The 21,398-nt window shown below is 46.9% G+C and overlaps 1 protein-coding gene across 3 annotated transcripts in view; it reads right to left on the bottom strand.

Moving 5' to 3' along the window:
• LOC119372450 (calcium-dependent secretion activator) overlaps positions 1-21,398 on the bottom strand; it is a 1,123,203-nt gene that overhangs the window by 620,915 nt on the left and 480,890 nt on the right. For 2 of the 3 annotated variants that reach the window (XM_049419575.1, XM_049419576.1), the window contains one exon: positions 6,501-6,530. The exons of the other annotated variant lie outside the window; for it this stretch is intronic. In XM_049419575.1, coding sequence (XP_049275532.1) covers positions 6,501-6,530 — 30 coding nt within the window. The remainder of the gene's footprint in view (positions 1-6,500; positions 6,531-21,398) is intronic. 3 annotated transcript variants of the gene reach the window in all.

Here is a 21,398-nt window from a genome sequence, read left to right as displayed (position 1 = left end):
CAGCCATTGGCATGTTCCAGTAGGAAACGTTAGTAGAAGTGTAAGTGTTAGCTAAAAGCCGACTTCTTCTGTCTCTCATTGCCATTAGCAGCCATTGTTTACCTCCAAGGTAGTGCCTGGTGAGATTTCTCCTGTGCGTGATTAAACAATAAAAATTTTGTTCAAAACGCCGTTGATTGATGAAATAAACCAACGAAAGACGCCAGATGTTTTGTAAAAGCAGAAGGAAAGAACGCCAGATGTTTTTCTTAAAGTGTAGTAGTAGCAGTTGTATGTAGCCACCTCGCCCGATCGTCAACGGGCGAGGTGGACCGGCAACGGCGCGAGGACCCTGCCGTACGAGAGTTAAATCACACTAAAAGACATACTTTGCGGGCGATACACTCTAGTGAGCTTTCAACTTTTCGTCTTAATGTACATGATAAAGAAATTATTTCTACGAAAAACGCAAGGCACACCTTGAGCAATATGTTTGGTTTTGGGACGCTAAATGGAACCATGAGGCGATGCGAAGCCGGAGCACTTGCACGATCGCGTTCCGTTGGCTTTCGTTGGGCATGCTACCGACCTCGCGTCGTCGAACGCGCGTCCTGTCTTCCCTCTAGCCTTGCCTTTCATTCGCACAGGGCGAGCGGGGAATGCGGTCGCTCTTGGCGCTCTTTCGCTCGGGAGCGGACTTCTTCCTTGCATTTCACCGATCACAAGTGATAATGAAGGGACCACGTAAACCAACAGTACAATAAAAGTGTGATGTTTAATATACACACGATGTTTCACACTCTTTATATTATGTACTGGGCGCATTTCACGGAAGAGTTTCACGGTTTACAGATGATTCCCTCCGTAGCTTCGCCCCACTCATCATCATTCACCCCCTGGATATGCTGTGATTTTTTAGTCTGGTTTACGGCGGCGACGTCACCACAATACTTGACACCATGCTACAACCAACTCCCGCACGCGCTAGTGGTTGCGGAAGAAGAGAGCGAAGAAGCTAGTGGCTGCTGTAGCCTAAAGTATACAGCCGTTCGTTTCGAGTTCCCTGTTTGTCGTTTCCTCTCGCGACAATATCAATGTGCTTAAATGGCGCACATGCGTCTATGCAGCCGTTATTATCTATAAGTGAACACATGCGACGTATATACATAGTATTAGTTAAAAAAATATGCATTAATCGTTAAAATGTGCTGGCTAGATGCTTCATCTAGCCAGCACATTGGGCTGAAGGCACACCATCAACTGTGCAAGAGGGTACGTTCTGAAGGCTGCAGTGATACAATTTATGTGGTTGCATGAACTGAGTTTTATGTGTCATTGCTTTTTCACTTACTACGTACAAAAAAATAGCGCAGCTTGCAAAAAGTCGCGCAAGGCTGGGTTACAGCAGAGCTGGTGGACTAGAAGCTGAAGAGAGCGCTTGCAGTTTCTTCTATAGCTTTTCTACGCCACGCGGCAGACTATACTTGCTATACTGTACTGTACATGACAATGCTTTCTCTTTTTTTTCTACCTTCTTTCTTGTGCATATCTCTTTCTCCGTCTTTCTGTCTTTTTCTTTATCTCTTCCCTTTCTTCTCGTTCTATTCATGTTTATCTCTTTCCCTGTGTAGCCGGTCTCTCGCCTTCTATTTCTTTCTCTGTTTATATCTTGATTTCGAACTCTGCCTTTTTCCCTATTTCTGCTCTTTCTTTCTCTCTTTTTTTCTACTTCTTTGTATGTCTTTGTTTCTCTATCTCACTCTCTGTGCAGTCGGTCTCTCACCTCCTATTTTTTAACACGAAAGTGTTTAATGCCGGGGTCCACCAAGACTTCAGTGACGTATTTCCGTCACGGAAATGACGTCGAAAAAATTTGCTCGATCAGATGGCAAAGAAAAAAAGTTCCGTCAACGGGCATCGAACCCACGACCGCTCGGTTTGCGACAACAGATGCCGGGCAGGCTATCCACTGCGCCGCGGTCACAGACTCTGGAGACTTTACAAACGCGCCTTTTATATCTACCACTCTCCCGGTCGGCGGGGTGGTGTTGCCCTCTGGGAGCGGTAAAGTAATTCGTCATTACTGTGGCCTCCGCGATTAGCACTTGCAACGCGTTACACGTCATACCTATTCGGCGCGTGTTCAATAGAAGCTCAATTTTCTCAATGCCTTAACACACCGCGAGGTGGCGATCTTAGCCCAAGCGTCGTAAAAGCGTCGACCTCGCTCATAGCATCACGCTAATCCAAACCAAAAATAGCTCTACGACGCGCGCCTACCTCACCTGGCTGTAACACCGCGTTCCGGCCGGTCCCAACGTGGGAGTAGCCGAGTGGCGCGGGGCAACCTCTGCGTCTGCACTGGACTCCTAATAAAGTTGTACTCTCTCTCTCTCTCACGCGCTCGCCCCGAGAAAAATCGCGGCCGGGCTACCGGCGCGGCACGACGCGCTCTGCGTTTCCCTCTAGTGCGGCCGTGGTGTTCAATCACATTTTCAGAAAAATTGCGGCCGGGCTACCGGGGCGGCACGACGCGCTTTGCGTTTCCCTCTAGTGGGGCCGTGGTGTTCAATCACATTTAAAGAAAAATCGCGGCCGGGCTACCGGGGCGGCCCGACGCGCTTTGCGTTTCCCTCTAGTGCGGCCGTGGTGTTCCATTACATTTTCACATGTCGCGGGATGGCGATCAAGTTCTGCGTCCAATATGCGACGCTCTCCTGGCTATCACACCTCGTTCTCTGATTGCGCTTTCACCGTTAACGACTACAGCTACCACAAGGGTTTGTTTAATCACTTAACATGGACGTTAGTCGTCGGGGTGGAGATGTACCACCAATCATCAAAGTGGGTGCATACACGTTAAACGGTGCTATAGCTGCCAGACATCAATATACATTGTACAAACTCTCTTATATCAATGTACAGTAAACATTCAGTTACTTCTGTAAGAGCACGCTTTACTTTCGTGTTATTCCGATTCCTATGACGGAGGGATCAACCATCTTTTTAAATGCGAAGCATTTCTTAACGAACCTCAGGCACTTTGGGCGTTTCTATCTACGTACGTATCTATCTATCTATCTATCTATCTATCTATCTATCTAGCCGCCTACGTCTGGGCGCTCTCCTGGTCGTCTCCATAACTTCTAATATACCAAAATTGGCATAGCAGGGGATCAGTGTATGGTGAACGCGATTCACTGGTCATGGCATGAATAACGCAAAATACCTGTAGCGTACGTCATGAAACCCTTTCTCTCAGTTACGTGTGGCACATATCCGCATACCAGAGTTTAAGTTATAACTTAAACGCTGGTATGCGGGTATGTGCCACAGGTGATACAGTCTCAACCAACACAGTAAACGCGAACACACACATTGACACGCAAGGAAAGTGATAATAATAATAATTGTTGGGGCTTTAATTTTGGCCATCTCGTATTCTATAACGTACACCGAGATCGCACAGTACACGGGCGTCTAGCATTTCGCATTATTCGCAATGCGACCGCCGCGGCCGGGATCGAACCCGTGACCTTCGGGTCAGCAGCCGCGCACCGTAACCGCTACACTACCGTGGCGGACACAAGGAAAATGAGGAAGCAGAAGACAGAACCCTTGAAGACGCACAACTACCGTGCACTCGGTCACGTGGTCCGCAACTGGACCACGCCGATTGCGCAAGAACCGGGGTCAATGCTTCCTACAATAAATCTGCCGAGAGAACCAGGCCCCTCATCAATACCGGTAGCTTACATTGACTTATCAAGACCCAACAAGGCCTGGTTTTTATACTGCGTGAAAGACGGCTTGGATGTGGACAGGGCGTCAAAAGAGCTCACTGCCACGTCCACGACAGGAGGCATCATAGATCATTTCATCGTAAGAGGCATCCAGAATTTCCACCAGCTGTGCTACACCTGGCACTTCACTACACTTAGACCCCTCGTAGCCGCGATCACGAACGGATCCGATTAACAAGTCCGGTTCAGCTGCTGGTGCTCACGGTGATAATGACCTTGTTCAAGAACTGTCAGGAACCCCTTATACACATACACACGGGTTCGTGAAACGTGCGTGCGTTCCCATCATAACAGATAAGCATAAGCATAACAACTGTAACGCAACTGTAACAACTGCAACTGTGACTGTACCGTGACTGTGACTGCGCCTGCGTGTGCCACTCAGCTGTGTGTTTATCCAAGGGAACTTTGCTTAATGAAGCTTAGTTGTGAGTAACGCCTGTCCTGTGCATTTGTATTTCTTCTTTGTGCTGTTCGCATTCGCGCTATCCAGTATTGAAGAATATAAGCACTACATATCAGCTTACCGCGTCTGGTAAGCTGCCGAGAGGACCAGGTCCCTCATCATTACCGCTGGCTTCAACATTGACTTATCAAGACCGAACAAGGCCTGGTTTTTATACTGCGTGAAAGACGGCTTGGATGTAGACATCCAAGCAACATGGTAACACCCATGTTGCTTTTAGCATCGTTACGCAACTTTAAACTGGTTATACAAAACATATGCGACTCTTCAGCACATGAGTGTGTTTACACCACTTGCACATTTCTTTAGCGTCATTCCGTAACGTTTCGCTCAACATGAAAAATTATGCCACAGTCACTATCCCGCTCATGCTTCGCATAACAACGATTCCCACGGTACGTGGGATCTGCCGAATTTTTTTCTCTTCCTTTTCTTTCTGTATATTTCTCTCTCTCTCTCTACCCGTTCTCCCATCCTCATTTCTCTCCTCCTGAACCTCACATCTCTCCTCACCCTCAATTCTCTTTCCCACCACCTTGCTGCACTACACTATACAGGGCTATGCTCTGCTTTGGCAGCGTGCCTGGACAGTCGAGTGGTTAGGACGTTCGCATTTGGATCGTGGGTACGCGAGTTTGAATCTCGCCTCAGCACAAAAATTTTTCTTCGCCAAAAAATTATCTCTCTCTCCTTCTCTCCCTCTCTGTATTCATTCCCTCACCCATCAAGTTACTGCATCTCTCGCCGGACAAATCGGCGCACTTCTTCTGGTACTTAATAACAGGAAGGACAGGATGGCGATGACGATGGTGCGTGCCGGTTCATGATAATTTTCTATCTATGACACACCTCGGCCTTAACAGCTCTGCTGTAATACTTCTTTCACGTGTTGTACAACGATATGTGCAAACACATTCTACATCTTAAGATATATTCCAACACCACCTGTTGGCTGTGCTCAACTCACTGGCCCAGCAGGTACCATGGTCGAGAAAAGTAGGCAATGTTTACGAGATAGTAGGCAATGTTGTGAAAAGAAAGGCAATGTTTACGAAGTGAAGGCGCTGAGGCCCAAGTCCCAAAATGGGTCAGCGCAGCACAGACAAAACCAAGGCATTGGTGCCTGAACTACTGAATCTTTATCTGCTTCTTTCTCGCAGGTGGATTGAGCACGTGGCATCACTATAAAAAGGACAATGTCACAGAAAAAATGCGTTCTTTTCTTTATCAAGACGTGAACGAACCGGCTTTATATATTGCCGCGAAGCGTCAGTGTTGTGCATGCCGATAGCCGCCTGCATGCGGCCTTATCATCTCGGATCGTGATGCGAGACGCGTCGCGATTATCTGGGATGACCGTGGCCTCGCGCGTTGGCGATGAGATAGGCCCATACTGCTGGCGAATGTATACTAGCTGATTTTGCGGGCGTATCCCGAGCGTTCGATACAGCCTTAAAATAGAGCCCGGGTGATTACAGCGGGTATTTTGTTCCCCGACGGCTGCCGAGGACTTTGTTCGCCGCCGCTGAAGCCGAGGTGTGCATTTTGCTCTTATGGGCGCAAGTCCGCCTAATAAACGGATTCTCTTCTACATCACGAGCCTCCCAGTCTCCTGTCTTCGGGCTGCCGTCACGGCTACGTGACAATATTGAGAAAAACAGATATATATTGAAGGAACTATTGTCATCATCCATTTCTGGCACAAAACGAGAAAGCCACAATTTTACCTTTTCATGATGCTTCCTCAATGGCTTACATTAAGTGTGTCAAACGTTTGCTTACGATGTTTCCACGAGAAGAAGCACCAGAAAAGAAACTACTGCTAAGAGGGATGCTTTGTTTTGGGCAAGTTGGTGAGACATCTGGTAAGTTGAAGAGCACCAAAGACGCGGACACAAGAAAACACACACACAGGATCTGACCTGCCGCTGTGTGTGTGTGTGTGTGTGTGTGTGTGTGTGTGTGTGTGTGTGTGTGTGTGTGTGTGTGTGTGTGTGTGTGTGTGTGTGTGTGTGTGTGTGTGTGTGTGTGTGTGTGCGTGTGTGTGCGTGTGCGTGCGTGTGTGTGTGTGTGTGCGTGTGCGTGCGTGCGTGTGCGTGCGTGCGTGCGCGCGCGCGCGTTTTTTTTTTCTTCGCACCATTCGTACTTTTCAACTTTGCAAATGCTAAGGGGGACATCACAAGGGCATGCTGAAACGGGACACCAGAACACTGATTTCTGCACAACAGAAATGAAAAAAGCGATACACACACCTTGCAGCTGGGCAGCTCCCTGGTAGTGTCCTAGGACACAAGAAAAAGTATTCATGGCGATCATCTCCTGTTTGTGGCCACATTTGAGTCTCTCACACTGCAGTGTAAGAGTGGGGGAATTTGCCCAAAGCACCCTCTTCATACACTTCGCCCACGAAAACCGTTGCAGAAACCTGCTTAACAGTTCAGGTGATTAAAGATTGCTTTTTTCACCGAACAAGGTTCTTAATCTGAGCTTTTGGGTACACAAAAACGTAAGGTGAACCGCACCAAGATGGGTTGTCACCTTTCTCGTTGCGTCTTCGCACTGTTCATCTTAAGTTTATCTTTATTCACTCAATGCATTACACATGTAATAATGTAGACAGCTAATTGCACAAGCCATCACATGGATTGCAGGAAAGTAAGCACAAACTGCTTTCACCTTGACTTCGTTTTTTACGCTCCAATATCTTGCAGAAGCTGTATTAACACAGCAGGCTTGAAAAATAAAAATCCCTCCTTCGCATCTCTATCGCAATGTTGGTTGCCAGACCTATACATGTTGATTTGGCAGCGTCAAGAGCCTGCGTCGCAAAAAAGTCCAGCGTCAGCCGCAGAAGTGTCATTGTTCATGAGTGAAACATGACGATGAATGCAACCAATAAAATGAGGGTTTGGGCCAGAATCCAACTCCGGAATTCTACGTGGCAGTCGTACTTTACCACGCGGCCAGGCCACTTAATTTCTTTTTAGATGCGAAGCATTTCTCAGCAAACCAAAGTCCCTTTTACCGTATCTATCTATCTGCCTAGTCGCGTATACGTCTTGGCGCTTTCATTGTAGTCTCCTTAGTTTGGTAGATACCAAGAGAGAGATGAAAAAAGGAAGGCCGGGAGGTTAACCAGATATTAGCATCTGGCTTGCTACCCAGCACTGGGGAGGGGAAATAGGGGCAAGAAAGAGAAAGAGGGAGAGGGGAAAAAAGATGAGAAAGCTGGTACTAGAGATAGCAGAGGTTATCCACCACCTAACTGAGAAAGGACATGAAATCACTTTTCAGTGGTTACCAAGTCACTGCGGAATCATCGGCAATGAACGGGCCGATCAGGCTGTCCGCTCAGCCCACGTAGAAGACCATGAACTGTTACTACCGCTTTCTAGGACCGACGCAGCACGGAAGCTCCGTTTGCATGCTCGCCAACGCACCACGTCACAATGGAATGAGCCACACTTCAAACATGATCGACTGCACTCATTTGACCCTACATTAAGTCTTCAAGTCCTATCAAGGCTTCGCCGAGCAGACGCGACCCTTTTGTGTAGGCTGTGGTTGGGCGTTGCGTTTACCAACGCCTAAGCTTTCCGCATTGGGATGGCCGACACCGCAGCCTGTGACCACTGTGAAAACGCAGAAACAATTAGATATATCTTTGCGACTGCCCACTGTACAGTGCACAGCGACTATCTCTTTGCAACGCGCTGAACAAGTTGGATGACCGATCTTTGTCGGAGGAAATAATTCTACGCCATCGACAAGACGCAACGTCGCAGAAGAAGGCCATGCAAGCGCTACTGCGCTTCTTGCGATCGACCGGCCTTTTTGAACGATTGTAAGCAGAACTTCGTCCCTGTGTGTGTTGTTGGTAGATACCAAAATTTGCATAAGAGGATGCGGATGTATGACGAGCATTATTCACAGATTATGGCAATAGTAACGTTGCTGCACTGTTGCGTATGTCATGAAATCCTTTCTGCTAGTCACGTGCGGCACATACCTCCATACCATGGCCCATGGTGTGCGGGTATGCACCACAGGTGATTAGCGTGAGGAAGGGGGGCTCCGGTAGGGCTAGTCTCCCGGCCCCCGCCTCCCTTGACCCTAGCAAATACAAAAATAAAGTTTTTTTTATTTTTTATTTTATTTATTTCCAGGTACTGTTCGCCGATTGGGCCGTTACAGGGGTGGGGTACAAATATGACAAATCAATCATTGTGTACATGAAGTAGCAACATATAGCTAATACATATATTCTAGAATTCATAATATGTCACTACACATAAATAGTGAAAAAGTAAATAACTTGCATATAAATATTATGTAAAACATAAAGCAGCAATACATAGGCAATAGAAGGAAAATTCACATCACGATGATTCGTTCTCCAACTTACATATACATACATTACATCACCTATTTCGCAGCATTATACATCGCAATACTAAATTTTACAACTCACATGAAATATGTCAAATTAGCTACATTCCATGGCATTATTTCAATTGCAAGAGAAATAGAGTTGACATTCATGGAGATTTACTCACAAAATATTTCTTAGTGTTGGATTCAAATTTTTCTAAATTTTCACAATCCCGTATAGCCTCCGGTAAGTCGTTCCAGTCTTTTATGGTCCTAGGGAAGTAAGAGTATGCGTATGTGTGTACCCGAGATTGGGCGATTAGAAAGTTTCTGCAGTTATCGCTTCGTAGGTTTCGGACATGTCGTGGAATGAGGTACTGCGCTACATCAAAGTTAAACGTATTTCGAGAAAGTAAATACAAGAATTTAAGTCTGGCTATGCGACGGCGTTTTAAGAGGGTGGGCAAGTTTAGTTCTTGCAGCATATCTGTCACAGAATCAGTTCGGGAGTACCTTGAAAGAATAAATCTTGCCGCCCTTCTTTGCACTCGCTCAAGTTTATTGATTAATCCTTTCTGATAAGGGTCCCATATGATGCTTGCATATTCTAGTGTAGGCCTTATTATTGTTATGTACGCTGTTAGCTTCACTGGTGCTGGAGCGAGCTTTAATTTGCGACGTAGGAACCATAGCTTTTTTTTCAGCGGTAGAACAAATATTATTGATATGTTGAGTCCAGTTGAGGTCTTTAGATATTGTCACTCCTAAGTATTTACATTTGTTAACGGTAGCTAGTACACTGGTACTTAATTCATAATCAAAATTTAGGACGTGCTTGACTTTGTTTGTCACGCGTAAAACAACAGTTTTTCCTTTATTTAGCTGCATTTTCCAAGTTGCACACCATTTTTCAATAGACGCCAGCGCGTCGCTGAGATTTTTTTGATCACTGTGGGTAGATATTTCCCGATAAATTAAACAATCGTCGGCGAACAGCCGCACAGTAACATCGTCACTGATGTCTGAACAAATATCGTTAATATAGACGAGAAATAATACCGGTCCAAGGACAGAACCCTGGGGGACACCGGAAGTAACCTTTAGACGATCGGACTGGTGGCCATTTATGTCTACGTACTGTGTCCTATGTGACAAATATGACTTTATCCATTCCACTACATTGCTGTTTATTCCGAGCTGTTTAAGTTTTTTTATTAGCTCGTTATGGGGCACCTTATCAAAAGCTTTTGAGAAGTCAAGGCAGATTGCATCAACCTGTTTTTCATTATTTATTGCTTTTGAAAAGTCGTGAATGGATTCAACAAGCTGTGTTACAGTTGACAGTTTTTGCCGGAAGCCATGTTGGTTGGAATGTAGGGCCTTCTTGTTTTCTAGATACTTATATATTGCTTTCGATATTATGTGTTCGAGGAGTTTGCAGCAGACGCAAGTTAAGGAAATGGGTCGATAATTTTCAATATTCTGCTTGTCTCCGGTTTTGTGTATTGGGATAACCTTTGCAACAAGCCAGTCATCTGGGACCTGTTTTTGTTGCAAGGATGCATTAAAGATTATTTCTAAGTACCGAGCAATCCATTCGGCGTATCTTCGCAAAAAGGCATTTGGAGTTCCATCCGGACCAACAGATTTTTGTTCTTTAATGTTTAAAATTAGCGACAGTATCCCTTCGTAGCTGATTTGTACTTCTGGCATGTCTGACACTTGTGAAAATGGTGTAACTGTAGTAGTAGTACTACGGCAAGAAACATTTGAAAAGACAGACTGGAAGAACTTATTATGGTGGGAGGCAATTTTCGAACAGTCGGTTATGACTTCGTCGTTAACAATAATGCTGTATTGATTTGGAGCGGTTTGTGACAAGTGACGCCAAAATTTTTGCGGGGAAGACACCATGAAGTTCGTAAGTGTTTCCTCGTAATATTTCTTTTTTGCTTGTCTTAGCTTTATTCGCAGCTGTGCAGATAGGTTAGCCATCTTTTCACGATTTTTGCTTTCCTTTGTCTTCCTATTTTTCGCTTCAGACGAACAATCTCTCGCGTTATCCAAGGATTACGCTTATTTCTTCTCTTTTTTCTTAGTGGTACGAATGACTTTACACAGTGCAAAATAATGGTTTTGAATCTTGCCCACAATTCATTGACGTCATCGTCAGAGCTCAGACTGTCTAGATTAAACGATAAATAATCTATAATGCTCGTGTCGTCAGCTTTTGCAAAATTGGGGACGTGCACAATGCATTCTTTAACAGTTGCTGCAGGAACATTGGTTTTGATTTGTACAAACACAAGTTGATGGTCTGATATGCCATCTTGAACTGCTACTTGATAATTTTCAAACCGTCCATCCAGAAATACCAAGTCTAATATGGATTGCACAGTTCCCGTTTTTCGCGTGCTTTCTTGTACTACCTGCGTTAAATCGTTAGCGAAAGCAATGTCAAGCAACAGTTCACAGTCAGCTCGTTCCCGTGATTCTATGTTAATCGTGTCCCAGTCAACCCCCGGCAAATTAAAATCCCCCGCAATTATTAACCGTTGGTTCCACGCCTTTTGTTGTTCTAAGTAGTTTTGCAGGGCCTCTAAGTATTCGATGGATGCGTTAGGCGATCTATAGATAGCTCCTATTACGACTAAAGCAGTTCCCAATTTGATTTGGCACCAAGCGCTCTCGTGGTTAGGGATACCGTTCAACCTTACGCATTCAATATTTTCCTGAAGTATGATTGCAACTCCTCCTCCCCTAGAGTCTCGGTCATTACGTATTATCTTAAAACCTGGAGGTAGCAGCTCGCAATCTTGTATTTCTGGTCTCAGCCATGTTTCGCTGACAATAATTACATGGGGGTCATAACTGGCTAGCACATATTCTATATCGCCGACTTTATTTGCGAGGCTTCGAGCATTAAGGTTTATAAGTCGAAAGTCTGTTTCCGGTAAAAGGTTCAACGGTGACTATCTGTCGGCGTATACGTCTGCTTGGTTTTCGAGAATTGCCGTATCCTGACACGGTCATTCTTGGAATAATCCCATACATAGACATTGTTATCTACAGTAAGTCTATCGCGGTTCAGGCGCACTCGCGAGCCCTGTTCTTTTTCTTTCAACGCAGACTTCCAGAGTAGCCTGCGCTTATCCAATGTTTCTTTCGAATAGTCGTCGCCGACAGAAATGCCACTTCCTTTTAACTTTGCGCAGTTTTGAAACACCTTTTCTTTCTCTTTATAATCATAAAACTTCAGTATGACCGGACGAGGCCTTGAATTTTTCTCTGCGGTTTTAATCTTACGCGGCTTGCCTATTCTGTGCATCCTCTCAATTGTTTTCAAGTCCCAGCTTTTTCTTCAGAATTTCACCAACCACTTTTTTTTCAAGTTCTTCTCAAGTTTCGTTGTCACTCTCCAATATCCCGAACACGATTAGATTATTTCGCCGCATTCTGTCTTCTAAACCGGCAAGTTTTTCTTGTTGTTTTTCTAAAGCTGAATTCAACCTCTCGGTTGTCTCTTTTAACTCAGCAAGGCCTGCCGCTTGGTCCCTGCAAAGCTGTACAATGTCTTCCAGGCTCTTAAGTCTATCGTTTACGCCATTTAGTTTGGCTTGAATTGCCTTCTGACCTTCACACAACTCTTGCACAAGTACTTTTACATCAGGTCCAGGGTTCGTCTCAATTTCACCCGACAACAGGAGACATAATGATACAAAGGCAGAAAACAACAACCGTGGGCACGGCAGCACTACGAGGAAACGATTGTCGCTCTTATAGCTCCAGTATGAACTAACCTGTTGAAAAAGCAGAAACTTGTTTGAGCACATCGTCCATGCGTTGCCGCCGTGCCCACTGGTTGCTGCCAACGACGGTGCTTGCTTTATACGGTCTTCCCACGGCGCTGTTCCACCATGGCTCCTGGTGTCGAGGTTGTCAATCCAGGGGCGTGTTTTCAATTCAGCTGAATCCGCAGCACCGGCCGAATTGGCTAGGCGCATGCTCCGTGCGTTCCCATGGAAGGAAGCGCACAGGACTAGCATCTGTTGAAAAAGCAGAAACTTGTTTGAGCACATCGTCCATGCGTTGCCGCCGTGCCCACTGGTTGCTGCCAACGACGGTGCTTGCTTTATACGGTCTTCCCACGGCGCTGTTCCACCATGGCTCCTGGTGTCGAGGTTGTCAATCGAGGGGCGTGTTTTCAATTCAGCTGAATCCGCAGCACCGGCCGAATTGGCTAGGCGCATGCGCCGTGCGTTCCCATGGAAGGAAGCGCATAGGACTAGCATCTGTTGAAAAAGCAGAAACTTGTTTGAGCACATCGTCCATGCGTTGCCGCCGTGCCCACTGAGTTTCGTCTCTCTCTCAAGCTATGTTAACCCAGACTTTGTAAATCTTAACCCAAAAGAGTGAAGGAGTCTGTATCACAGCAAATGTGGTGAAGGGACCGGCGGCGTTGTTGATGGATGGAATATCCCGAAGGAAGAAAAGAAGAAAAATCACAGCTCGAGCCAGAACCGAACCCAGGCATTTTGCATGGCAGTCAAGTATTCTACTACAGAGCTATGCCAGTGCTCAAACCGTTCCGGAAAAACGCCCTATCACATTGTCATAAGCACCTTATCATTATGTTATGGCAACGTTAATTGGAGTGCCAATGTCGGCTATCCGCTTTTATATAAATGTAGCAAACATTACATATGTGTGACACCTCAACCTATGTCAAGCGTAGCACGAATATGCTTGCGACTGCTATGTATAATGTGTACATCATCAGCCCGTGGCATGGACTTGGTTAAGATAAAACAGACATCTCTTCTCTAACGTGAGTGCCAGCGTTACGTCGGACCATGAGCCGCTACCGTTTACATATGCCAGTGTATTCGGCCTGCCTGGTAAGCACACAATATGCGCACTACTCAATTTACTCGGCGACGACGAACCACCGCGTAAGACATGGCTCAAAGCGAAAAATCCGACGCAGGCTCCTACTCAGTGTCTGCTTTGCGGGAAATTCATTCCAATAATGTGTGGGATGTGCCGCACTTTTCTGACATGGCATTTGGGATTAAGCATTCTTGTTATTAAATGTACTCATTATTAAGCGTATGCTTAAGAGATCAAACAAAATTGCCAAAGCCATCTTTACAAGCCCACAACAGACATTACTGAGAATATATGCCAAAGTTACCTGTTCTCTCGAAGGCTATGAAAGCCGTAGATTTCCGGAGCAGAGGGTATCCATTCGATTGGAATTGTGGTTGGTCATAAAAGTTATTTAGGTGTAAAAATCTTTGAACAGAGAATGTCCCTGGAGACGATGTTCTGGCAAGTGGACTAGAAGGCCTTGATGAAGGCTAGCCCACTTGTCATTGGCTGCTGTGACAATCCCTGTTCAAGGGTTTTGCCATCTCGTCTATACCTTTCCGTGAATTTATTGGTTTATTTATTTATTTATTCACAATACCTCCTATATCTGCCTTCTTTAGCTTGTGGTAATCGAGAGCGCCGGCACCGCGCGCATGTATCGCCGGGAACCGCCGTTAAGCGGCAGCATGGTGGCCATGACCATGGCGCAAACCATACTTCGCCCCCCCCCCCCCCCCCCCCCCATCGTCGCACACCAAGCTAACATATGTCAGTGTGCCACGCCCATCCTCAGTGCCCCCAGTGACAGCTCCCTCTCCACCTGAGCTCGCTTCTGTCTAGCACTTGGTCGCCGTGGGGCAGCTGCTCTCAAGCCTGCAACGAGAGGTACCTGCGCTGCTTTAGCAGGCAACTTTTCCTCCGTGTGCTAGGCTGCTCCCTTTGTGTGATAGCCGTAGCAACACACGATGCAGGCAAGCCTACTGGATCGGTCCCTGTTCCGCCCGCAATCCCGTGATCGTCGCACTGCGCTGCATCTTAGGTTAATAAACCCGTGTGTGTTGGCAACCTACCTCGAGTGCCTTTTCTGCTAATGTGGGTTTTTGGGCTGGTTGGTTAAATGCATCAAAAGGGACCATGACACTACCAGACACGGACGAGGAAGACAAAATGGGACAAGCGCTAACTTCCAACTGAATGGTTATTCTCAGAAGTAACGGTTTGTGTAGATCCGTACAAGAAGGAGGTTTCCATGGGCGGTGATTGGGTTTTCTTCTATGAACAGATCTACATATACCATTACTTCTGAGAATAAACATTCAGTTGAAAGTTAGCGTTTGTCCCATTTTGTCTTCCTCGTCCCTGTCTGCTAGGGCTATGGCACCTTTCGATGCCTTTTCTGCGCCGTGTTGGAGAGTCGACGAATCCGGCCGTAACGTCTTTGTGCGTTACGACGGTGGAGGAGCGTTGCGTCCCTCCCTACCCGGTCGCGCTCGTAGGGTAAGCCGTGTGCAAACCTATCTCCACAAGCTGTAATTCTTTTTGTATGAAATATACCATTGTTTCTGTGTTCCTACATAACATGCAAGCTTTCCATAAACTGTGCATGCCTGTGTCCAAAAAACATGTCAAAACCATGTCAAAAAGCACAACATTGCTTTCGAGTGGCATGACATAACATATTATATGACGTTTTAAATTGACTTTGTGTAACTGTCTTGTGGAGAACATCCCCAAGAAGGATGGCCTTCTTGCGGCCAATTAATAGATGTTTTATAGTTTCCAGGCATCACAAAGATAACTACTGAAGATACAAAGATGTCTTTCCAGCTCAACCAAGCTATTACAGGTAGCGTTTGTCCTAGTGATGAGTGGCGCCATGGCTAAGAGGACAGGAGAAAGGAGTAGGAAGAAGAACTAGGATAGAACAGCCATCTGGGTGCTGCCTCTGTGTGTTTTCTTTATATTGTGTATGCACTTTGCGGATAAATCTCTTGAAGCATGGAAAAATAGCCATTCTTTGGACACACACAAGCGCCTCATCTCCTGGTAATCCGACCTATAGTGAAAAAAAAACATATTTTATATATTGTGACGCAGCCGTTAATGCGACCTTTATTAGGCACCGAAGACACGGCAAAGCGACCGCGCACAAGGCACAGATCACAGTCCACTGGAGCCCCCACAACCGATGACAAAGAAGAAGAGCACATGAAGATGAACACGTATGAAGAACAAAGATGTGTCTAATAAACGCCCACAATATCATTATGAATATCTTTTCTTGAGAGAATGGCTGATTGGGCAAGTTGGTGATTCATGATACTTAAAATACGAGCGCGTAACTACACAGGCACCCAAGAAGGCAGGTCCCTGTCTTTTTTCTGACAGGACAAAGTCCTACCATTTTCGACATGGGTCAATGGTGAGTTCTATCTCTTTTTGAGTGATTGAACCACAGATAGGAGCACACTCTTCCCCAGTCATCATCAGCCTGACTACGCCCAGTGCAGGGCAAAGGCCTCTCCCATGTTCCGCCAATCAACCCGGTCGTGTGCTTCCTGCTGCCAGGTTCTACCCAATCTCATATGCTCACCTTACTTTCTGTCTCCCCCTCGCGTGTTTGCCTTCTCTTCGAATGCCGTCAGTTACACTTAATGACCAGCAGTTATCTTGCCTACACGCTACAAGCCCTGCTCATGTCAATTTCTTCTTCATTTTGACTAAGATGTCCTTAAAGGCCAACTCCGGCGATTTTTTGGCCATGTCAAAGTAATGGTGCTTTTATGTTCCTGAGACGCTCCTGTTACGGGCCCGATAGCAGAAATACTCGGCAAATTGGAGAATAATTTTAAATAAGCAAAAAAGCGCAACACCGAAACCGAAACCCAACCGAGTGTACTGTCTACGTATGACGTAGACGTTGTTACGAGCGAACCGGAAGTCGTGCAAGGCATGCCGGTCACGCCGGCGCGGAGTATGAAAACTGTGACAGACGGGACGACCAGAGAAGCGCCGGCCAAACCAATGCTGTCTGTCGCCTTGTGCACAGCAGACGCTCGCTGTAGCGGCCTAAGCGCCGAGGTTAGCGGTGCCCTCGGCTGCGACACTTCCGCCGCCTTGCCAACACTGACGTCACAGACGCAATGTTGCCAATAATTATGGGAAGCCAGGAGGGCGTTTGCAGACAATCTTTAAAATTAATTTGCAAACAATCTGCGCATGTCTCAAGCCTGTAATTTGGCATAGATGACGGAAACGTGCAAAGGAACGTACCCAGCGAATTTCACTGAGATCCATCGACCTCGAAAAATCGCCGGAGTTGGCCTTTAACACCAGTTCGGTCCCTGACCCACTCTGCTGTCTTCTTGTCCCTTAAGGTTACACCTATCATTTTCTTTTCCATTGCTCGCTGCGTCATCCTCAGTTTCAGTTTCAGGACGAAGCAGACGCCGTTAAGCCTAGCCATCGCCCACATCGTTCGAAACGCAGGAGGCGCCGCATCGGAGTCGTCGAAATGGAGCCATCGGATTTTGAGCGCGGCTCGTCTCAAGTAAGCCCAGACCACACTCTCTTGGAACACGATGCCGGAGAAGAGCAGACGGCGCTCTCACGTTCGGGACGCTCGTCACGTTCTACGCGTTCCGGGCGCTCTTGTGCGACCCCAGCCAGCACGCTCGCTGCCAAAGCAAGAGCCGAAGCCACGGCGGCGCGTACGCGAGCGGCGTTCTTAAAAAAAGGAAGCAGCGGTAAAACTAGAAAAGGCAAAGCTGGACGCTGAGTTAGAGGTGTTACGCTTGGAGGGAGAGGCAGCGGCTGCGGAAGCGCAAGCTGACGTACTGGAAGCTGTTGCACAAGAAAGCGAAGAGCATCACATCTGTCGGGCCACTTCGCAAGGGTCCGAAGACCGCGCTCAACGCACGCATGACTTTGTGCTTCAACAAGCTGCAGAGCAAACCGGGTCGCACTCGAGACCCCCGGAACAGCAAGGCGGGGAGCATCGCGGTCTCCCAGCTGCTACTGACGCAGCCGAAAAACGCGCTTAACGCACGCTTGCCTTCGCGATCAACCAAGGTCCAGCCAAAGCTGTTTCCCACCCACAAACCGCTGATCAGCGACAGCGGCTCAGTTTGCCCATGGTTGGAGAGGTGCATGAGGTCCGTGCTGGACACATACCAGACAGCGCGCTCAACCTGACACCGTCACAATCCGAGTGGACGCCAACGCCCTTAGAGCAACACGGCCGTAAGCGCTTCGATATCGCTACTGGACATTTGAACCCACATGGTCACTTCGGCAGAGGAAGCCCGCCGCACATCGGCTTACACCGCCGCCAGCACAAGCCAGTGCCCTCCACCGAGATGGACGCTATGGCGAAATATCTAGTGCGTGGAGACCACGTCAGCTCGGTCGTCCTGAAAATTACCGATCGTGGAGGTCAACATTCCAAGGAATGACGCGAAGTCTCGACTTAAACGCAAACGAAGAACTTGATCTTCTAGTGAAGTGGCTGGGGGTGGAATCATCGGGCTATGCGAAAAGGCTCCGCTCGGTCCATGTCACCAACCCAGAAGCTGGTCTTCGCCTCGTTTGGAAAAGGCTAGAGGAATGATGCGGCCGACCAGAAGTGGTCGAGGATTCCCTTTTTAAAAGGGCTGCAAACTTTCCCAGGCTCCCGGATCAGAACACACAAAAGCTGCGGGAGCTGGAAGACTTGATGGGGGAACTGTAGTGTACAAAGGCTGACCCTCACCTCACTGGGCTCAGCTATTTAGATACGGCCATAGGGGTATCGCCCATTGTGGAAAAGCTGCCACCTCGTCTGCAGGAAGCGTGGATTTCTAAGGCATCCAGGTACAAACAAGACCGCGGCGTAGCCTTTCCTCCGTTCGCCTTCTTCGCTGAGTTTTTCCGTGGCCAGGCCAAAATGAGAAATGACCAAAGCTTCACGCTTAGTTCTGCGAAGGGTGCGGTCTCAAAGCATAAAGGAAACAGGAAGGCATCCATTTCGGTTATGTCACCGATGTGGAGCTCGGCTCAGAAACATCTCCCGCGGCGCGCAAGAAGATGTCGAGCTCGACCAAGTATTGTCCTTTGCACAAGAGGCCGCACCCTTTGAAAAAGTGTCGAGCATTTAGGGAAAAACCACTGGATGAGCGCAAATCTTTTCTGAAGCACTACGGCTTGTGCTTCAAGCACAAGCTACACGGCTACACACCATTTTGCGAAGGACTCTAAGCTCAGAAGCACACGTTGTTGGGCTAGTCGGTTCATGTTCTTTCAGAAGCCACGGATGTGGCTATTTCGCGCAAAGAAATCACAAGGGAAGGCTTAAGGGGTACAACCCTTTAACCCTTCACTTGTGATTTCTTTGTGCGAAATAGCCACATCCGTGGCTTCTGAAAGGACTGTAAGCTCATTGTCATTTGCGCAGACTGTGGCAGTGGCAAACACGCTACAGCACTCCACCACAAGAGTCCTTCCAGCATGCCTTCTGACTCCAAGCAAGGTGCTAAAACCGACGAGCCGAACACTGAACTACAGTCGCCTAAGGTTTCCTCAACGTGCACAGAAGTATGTGGACGCGGCTGTGCTGGCAGGTCCTGCTCAAAGATCTGCTTAGTAGACGTGAGCCACACAAGCGAGCCTCAAACGAAAGTGAGAGCGTATGCCATCCTATAGTCGGTGACAAGCTAAGAATAAAAAGTAAACTGTACCGCTGTCCATTTGTATTATGCGCGTCCAACTACGGCCGCTCTTTACCATGACGTAACGGTTAAGACGAACCAATGAAAAATGCCACATGGCGCCGTTCGCGACAAGAGTCGAGGTACCGCGGCACCGAGGCCGAGATCCGTCAATTCGAATTTCCTGCAGTGTCTGTTTCTGCCAGAAGAAGCTATTTCCTACTGTTATCCTCACGTACCGAGCATCGCCCTCGCCGATCGTCCTCCGATGCAGTAGAAGCTTCTGTCTGTGCCGCGTTTCAAGTGCACCAAAGCGGCATCAGCTCGAAGTGTTTTAAAACGCTTTAGCGCGTTCCGTCGTTTCGGCAGCGTCAAGTTGAACACGGCGTGTGTTCCCTCCATCGTTCGGATACACCAAGCATATCGCCTGAGGGTCACCACATCGGCGATTGTCGTCGCGATCATTCGTCTGCAGTGAGGTGAAAGTGAGCCGAAATGTGCGCGTCTGTGTACGATTTACCGCCCGCGAAAGCCATAGCATTAGCGTTGCCACATGTGCGCCTGTCTGTGTGTGTTACTTGGAGCTCGCAACGTGGGAATCTTGGTGATCTATCGTGATATGCGCCGTGTTGTGCGCCTATATAAGTGACGTATGTGCGGACGGAGCGTGAGAGAAAGAAAGCGACCAACACAGCCCGTTAGCGCAACACAATGCGAAAGTAAACAAACCAGGTGTGGGGAATATGCAGTGGTGTGTGCATTATAAGAAGATAATTGTGGTCATCTGGGGCGTGTGTGATTATGTGACGTGTGCCTATTGGCGCAGTTGCGTCGTCTTAACGGAATTCAGTTCCACCAGCCCATAATGATGTGCTAGGTTGAAGTGCCCGTCGCGTAAGTCTCACGCTCGATGCACGAACGCCTTGCAATGAGAAACGCCGTGGTTGTGTACAAACCGTGAAATGATGCGCTCGCTGTGACACATCGATTGCATGGATCGTGATCATAACTGAAGTAACGCCGCTAAAACTATTATTGAGTGAAAAAAAAGCTTTTATTTTTAATGCCGTTGCATCATACTTTCACGATATCATATTTGGAATTCTTGTTTTTGTCTACCGTGCGTTTTTTTTTTTTTTGCACTTGGCGTGTATTGTGTTTATGTATTACGCAGTGATAATTTGTTTATATTAAACTCGTCAGGCTTATAGGGCATAGACCCCTTTTTTTTTAAGCGCTTATCCCTAGCTTCTTCTCAAGCCTCACCCCCTCACTATGCTTCACGAACAAATGAGGAGGGGGGAGCCGGAGAGGTGAGGCTTGACAATGTACGAAACGGATGTACTTACTGATTGTGCCCACCGTTATTATCTTTATAGACATCTATATCTCTTCCGTTTTTCTTTTCGAAGATGCGCGTGTTTTTTCTATGTCCGAGTATATATGTGTGGTCTTTTGGCTACTGAGTTTTTCATTTCTAAATTTTATATTATTATTTTTACTCGCTCTACCTGCACGGAGGACGATGCTATAAAAGCGCATCGAAGCCTCGTAAATTTTGCCCTGGTAAAGATCGGTCTCAGATCGAAACGTTGACAAATAAACTGTCTTTTGAAAAGCGTGTATCTTTTTCCTGTTTGCCTTAGGCAAATGATGACAGCCTCTTTGCAATATATATATATATATATATATATATATATATATATATATATATATATATAGAGAGAGAGAGAGAGAGAGAGAAAGAGAGAGTTTCTTACAATAATACCTAGAGGGGAATCAGGCGCTAGTGTCTACGCGGGCTCCTTGAGCGGCGCTTCAACCACCATGGGAATGATGGGAAGTACAGGCTTCCGATTTGCTTCGGATGGATTAGGTTCTTGAGATTCGCGACGCTTGATTGCCGAGTGTAAAACCAAGTGATATGAAGTTATTTCTGTAAAACTTCCTTCATTCTTTTGTAGGTAAAACTTATTGCAAAATGTTTGCCTGACCGTGCGATGGAACTGAAACCTGGACAAATTCAACCACCATGGTATGCGTTGCTCTGCAGTTGCGTTCCAGATTTGGCATCACCAAATAATTAATTATTGCGATAGCAATTATATGGACAGTCTCGGCTGGATTTTGCCGTCGCCGTCGCCGTCATGCACCGTATATGTATAAGTATGTATATATATATTAAAAGCCCCAAAGAAAAATAATTCAGAAAAATGCTTCCGA

This window comes from Rhipicephalus sanguineus, chromosome 10 (assembly GCF_013339695.2).
Source record: "Rhipicephalus sanguineus isolate Rsan-2018 chromosome 10, BIME_Rsan_1.4, whole genome shotgun sequence".
Classification (NCBI taxonomy): Eukaryota; Metazoa; Arthropoda; class Arachnida; order Ixodida; family Ixodidae; genus Rhipicephalus; species Rhipicephalus sanguineus.
Note: the sequence above shows the minus strand (reverse complement) of the source record. Positions and strands in the feature narration are given on the sequence as shown.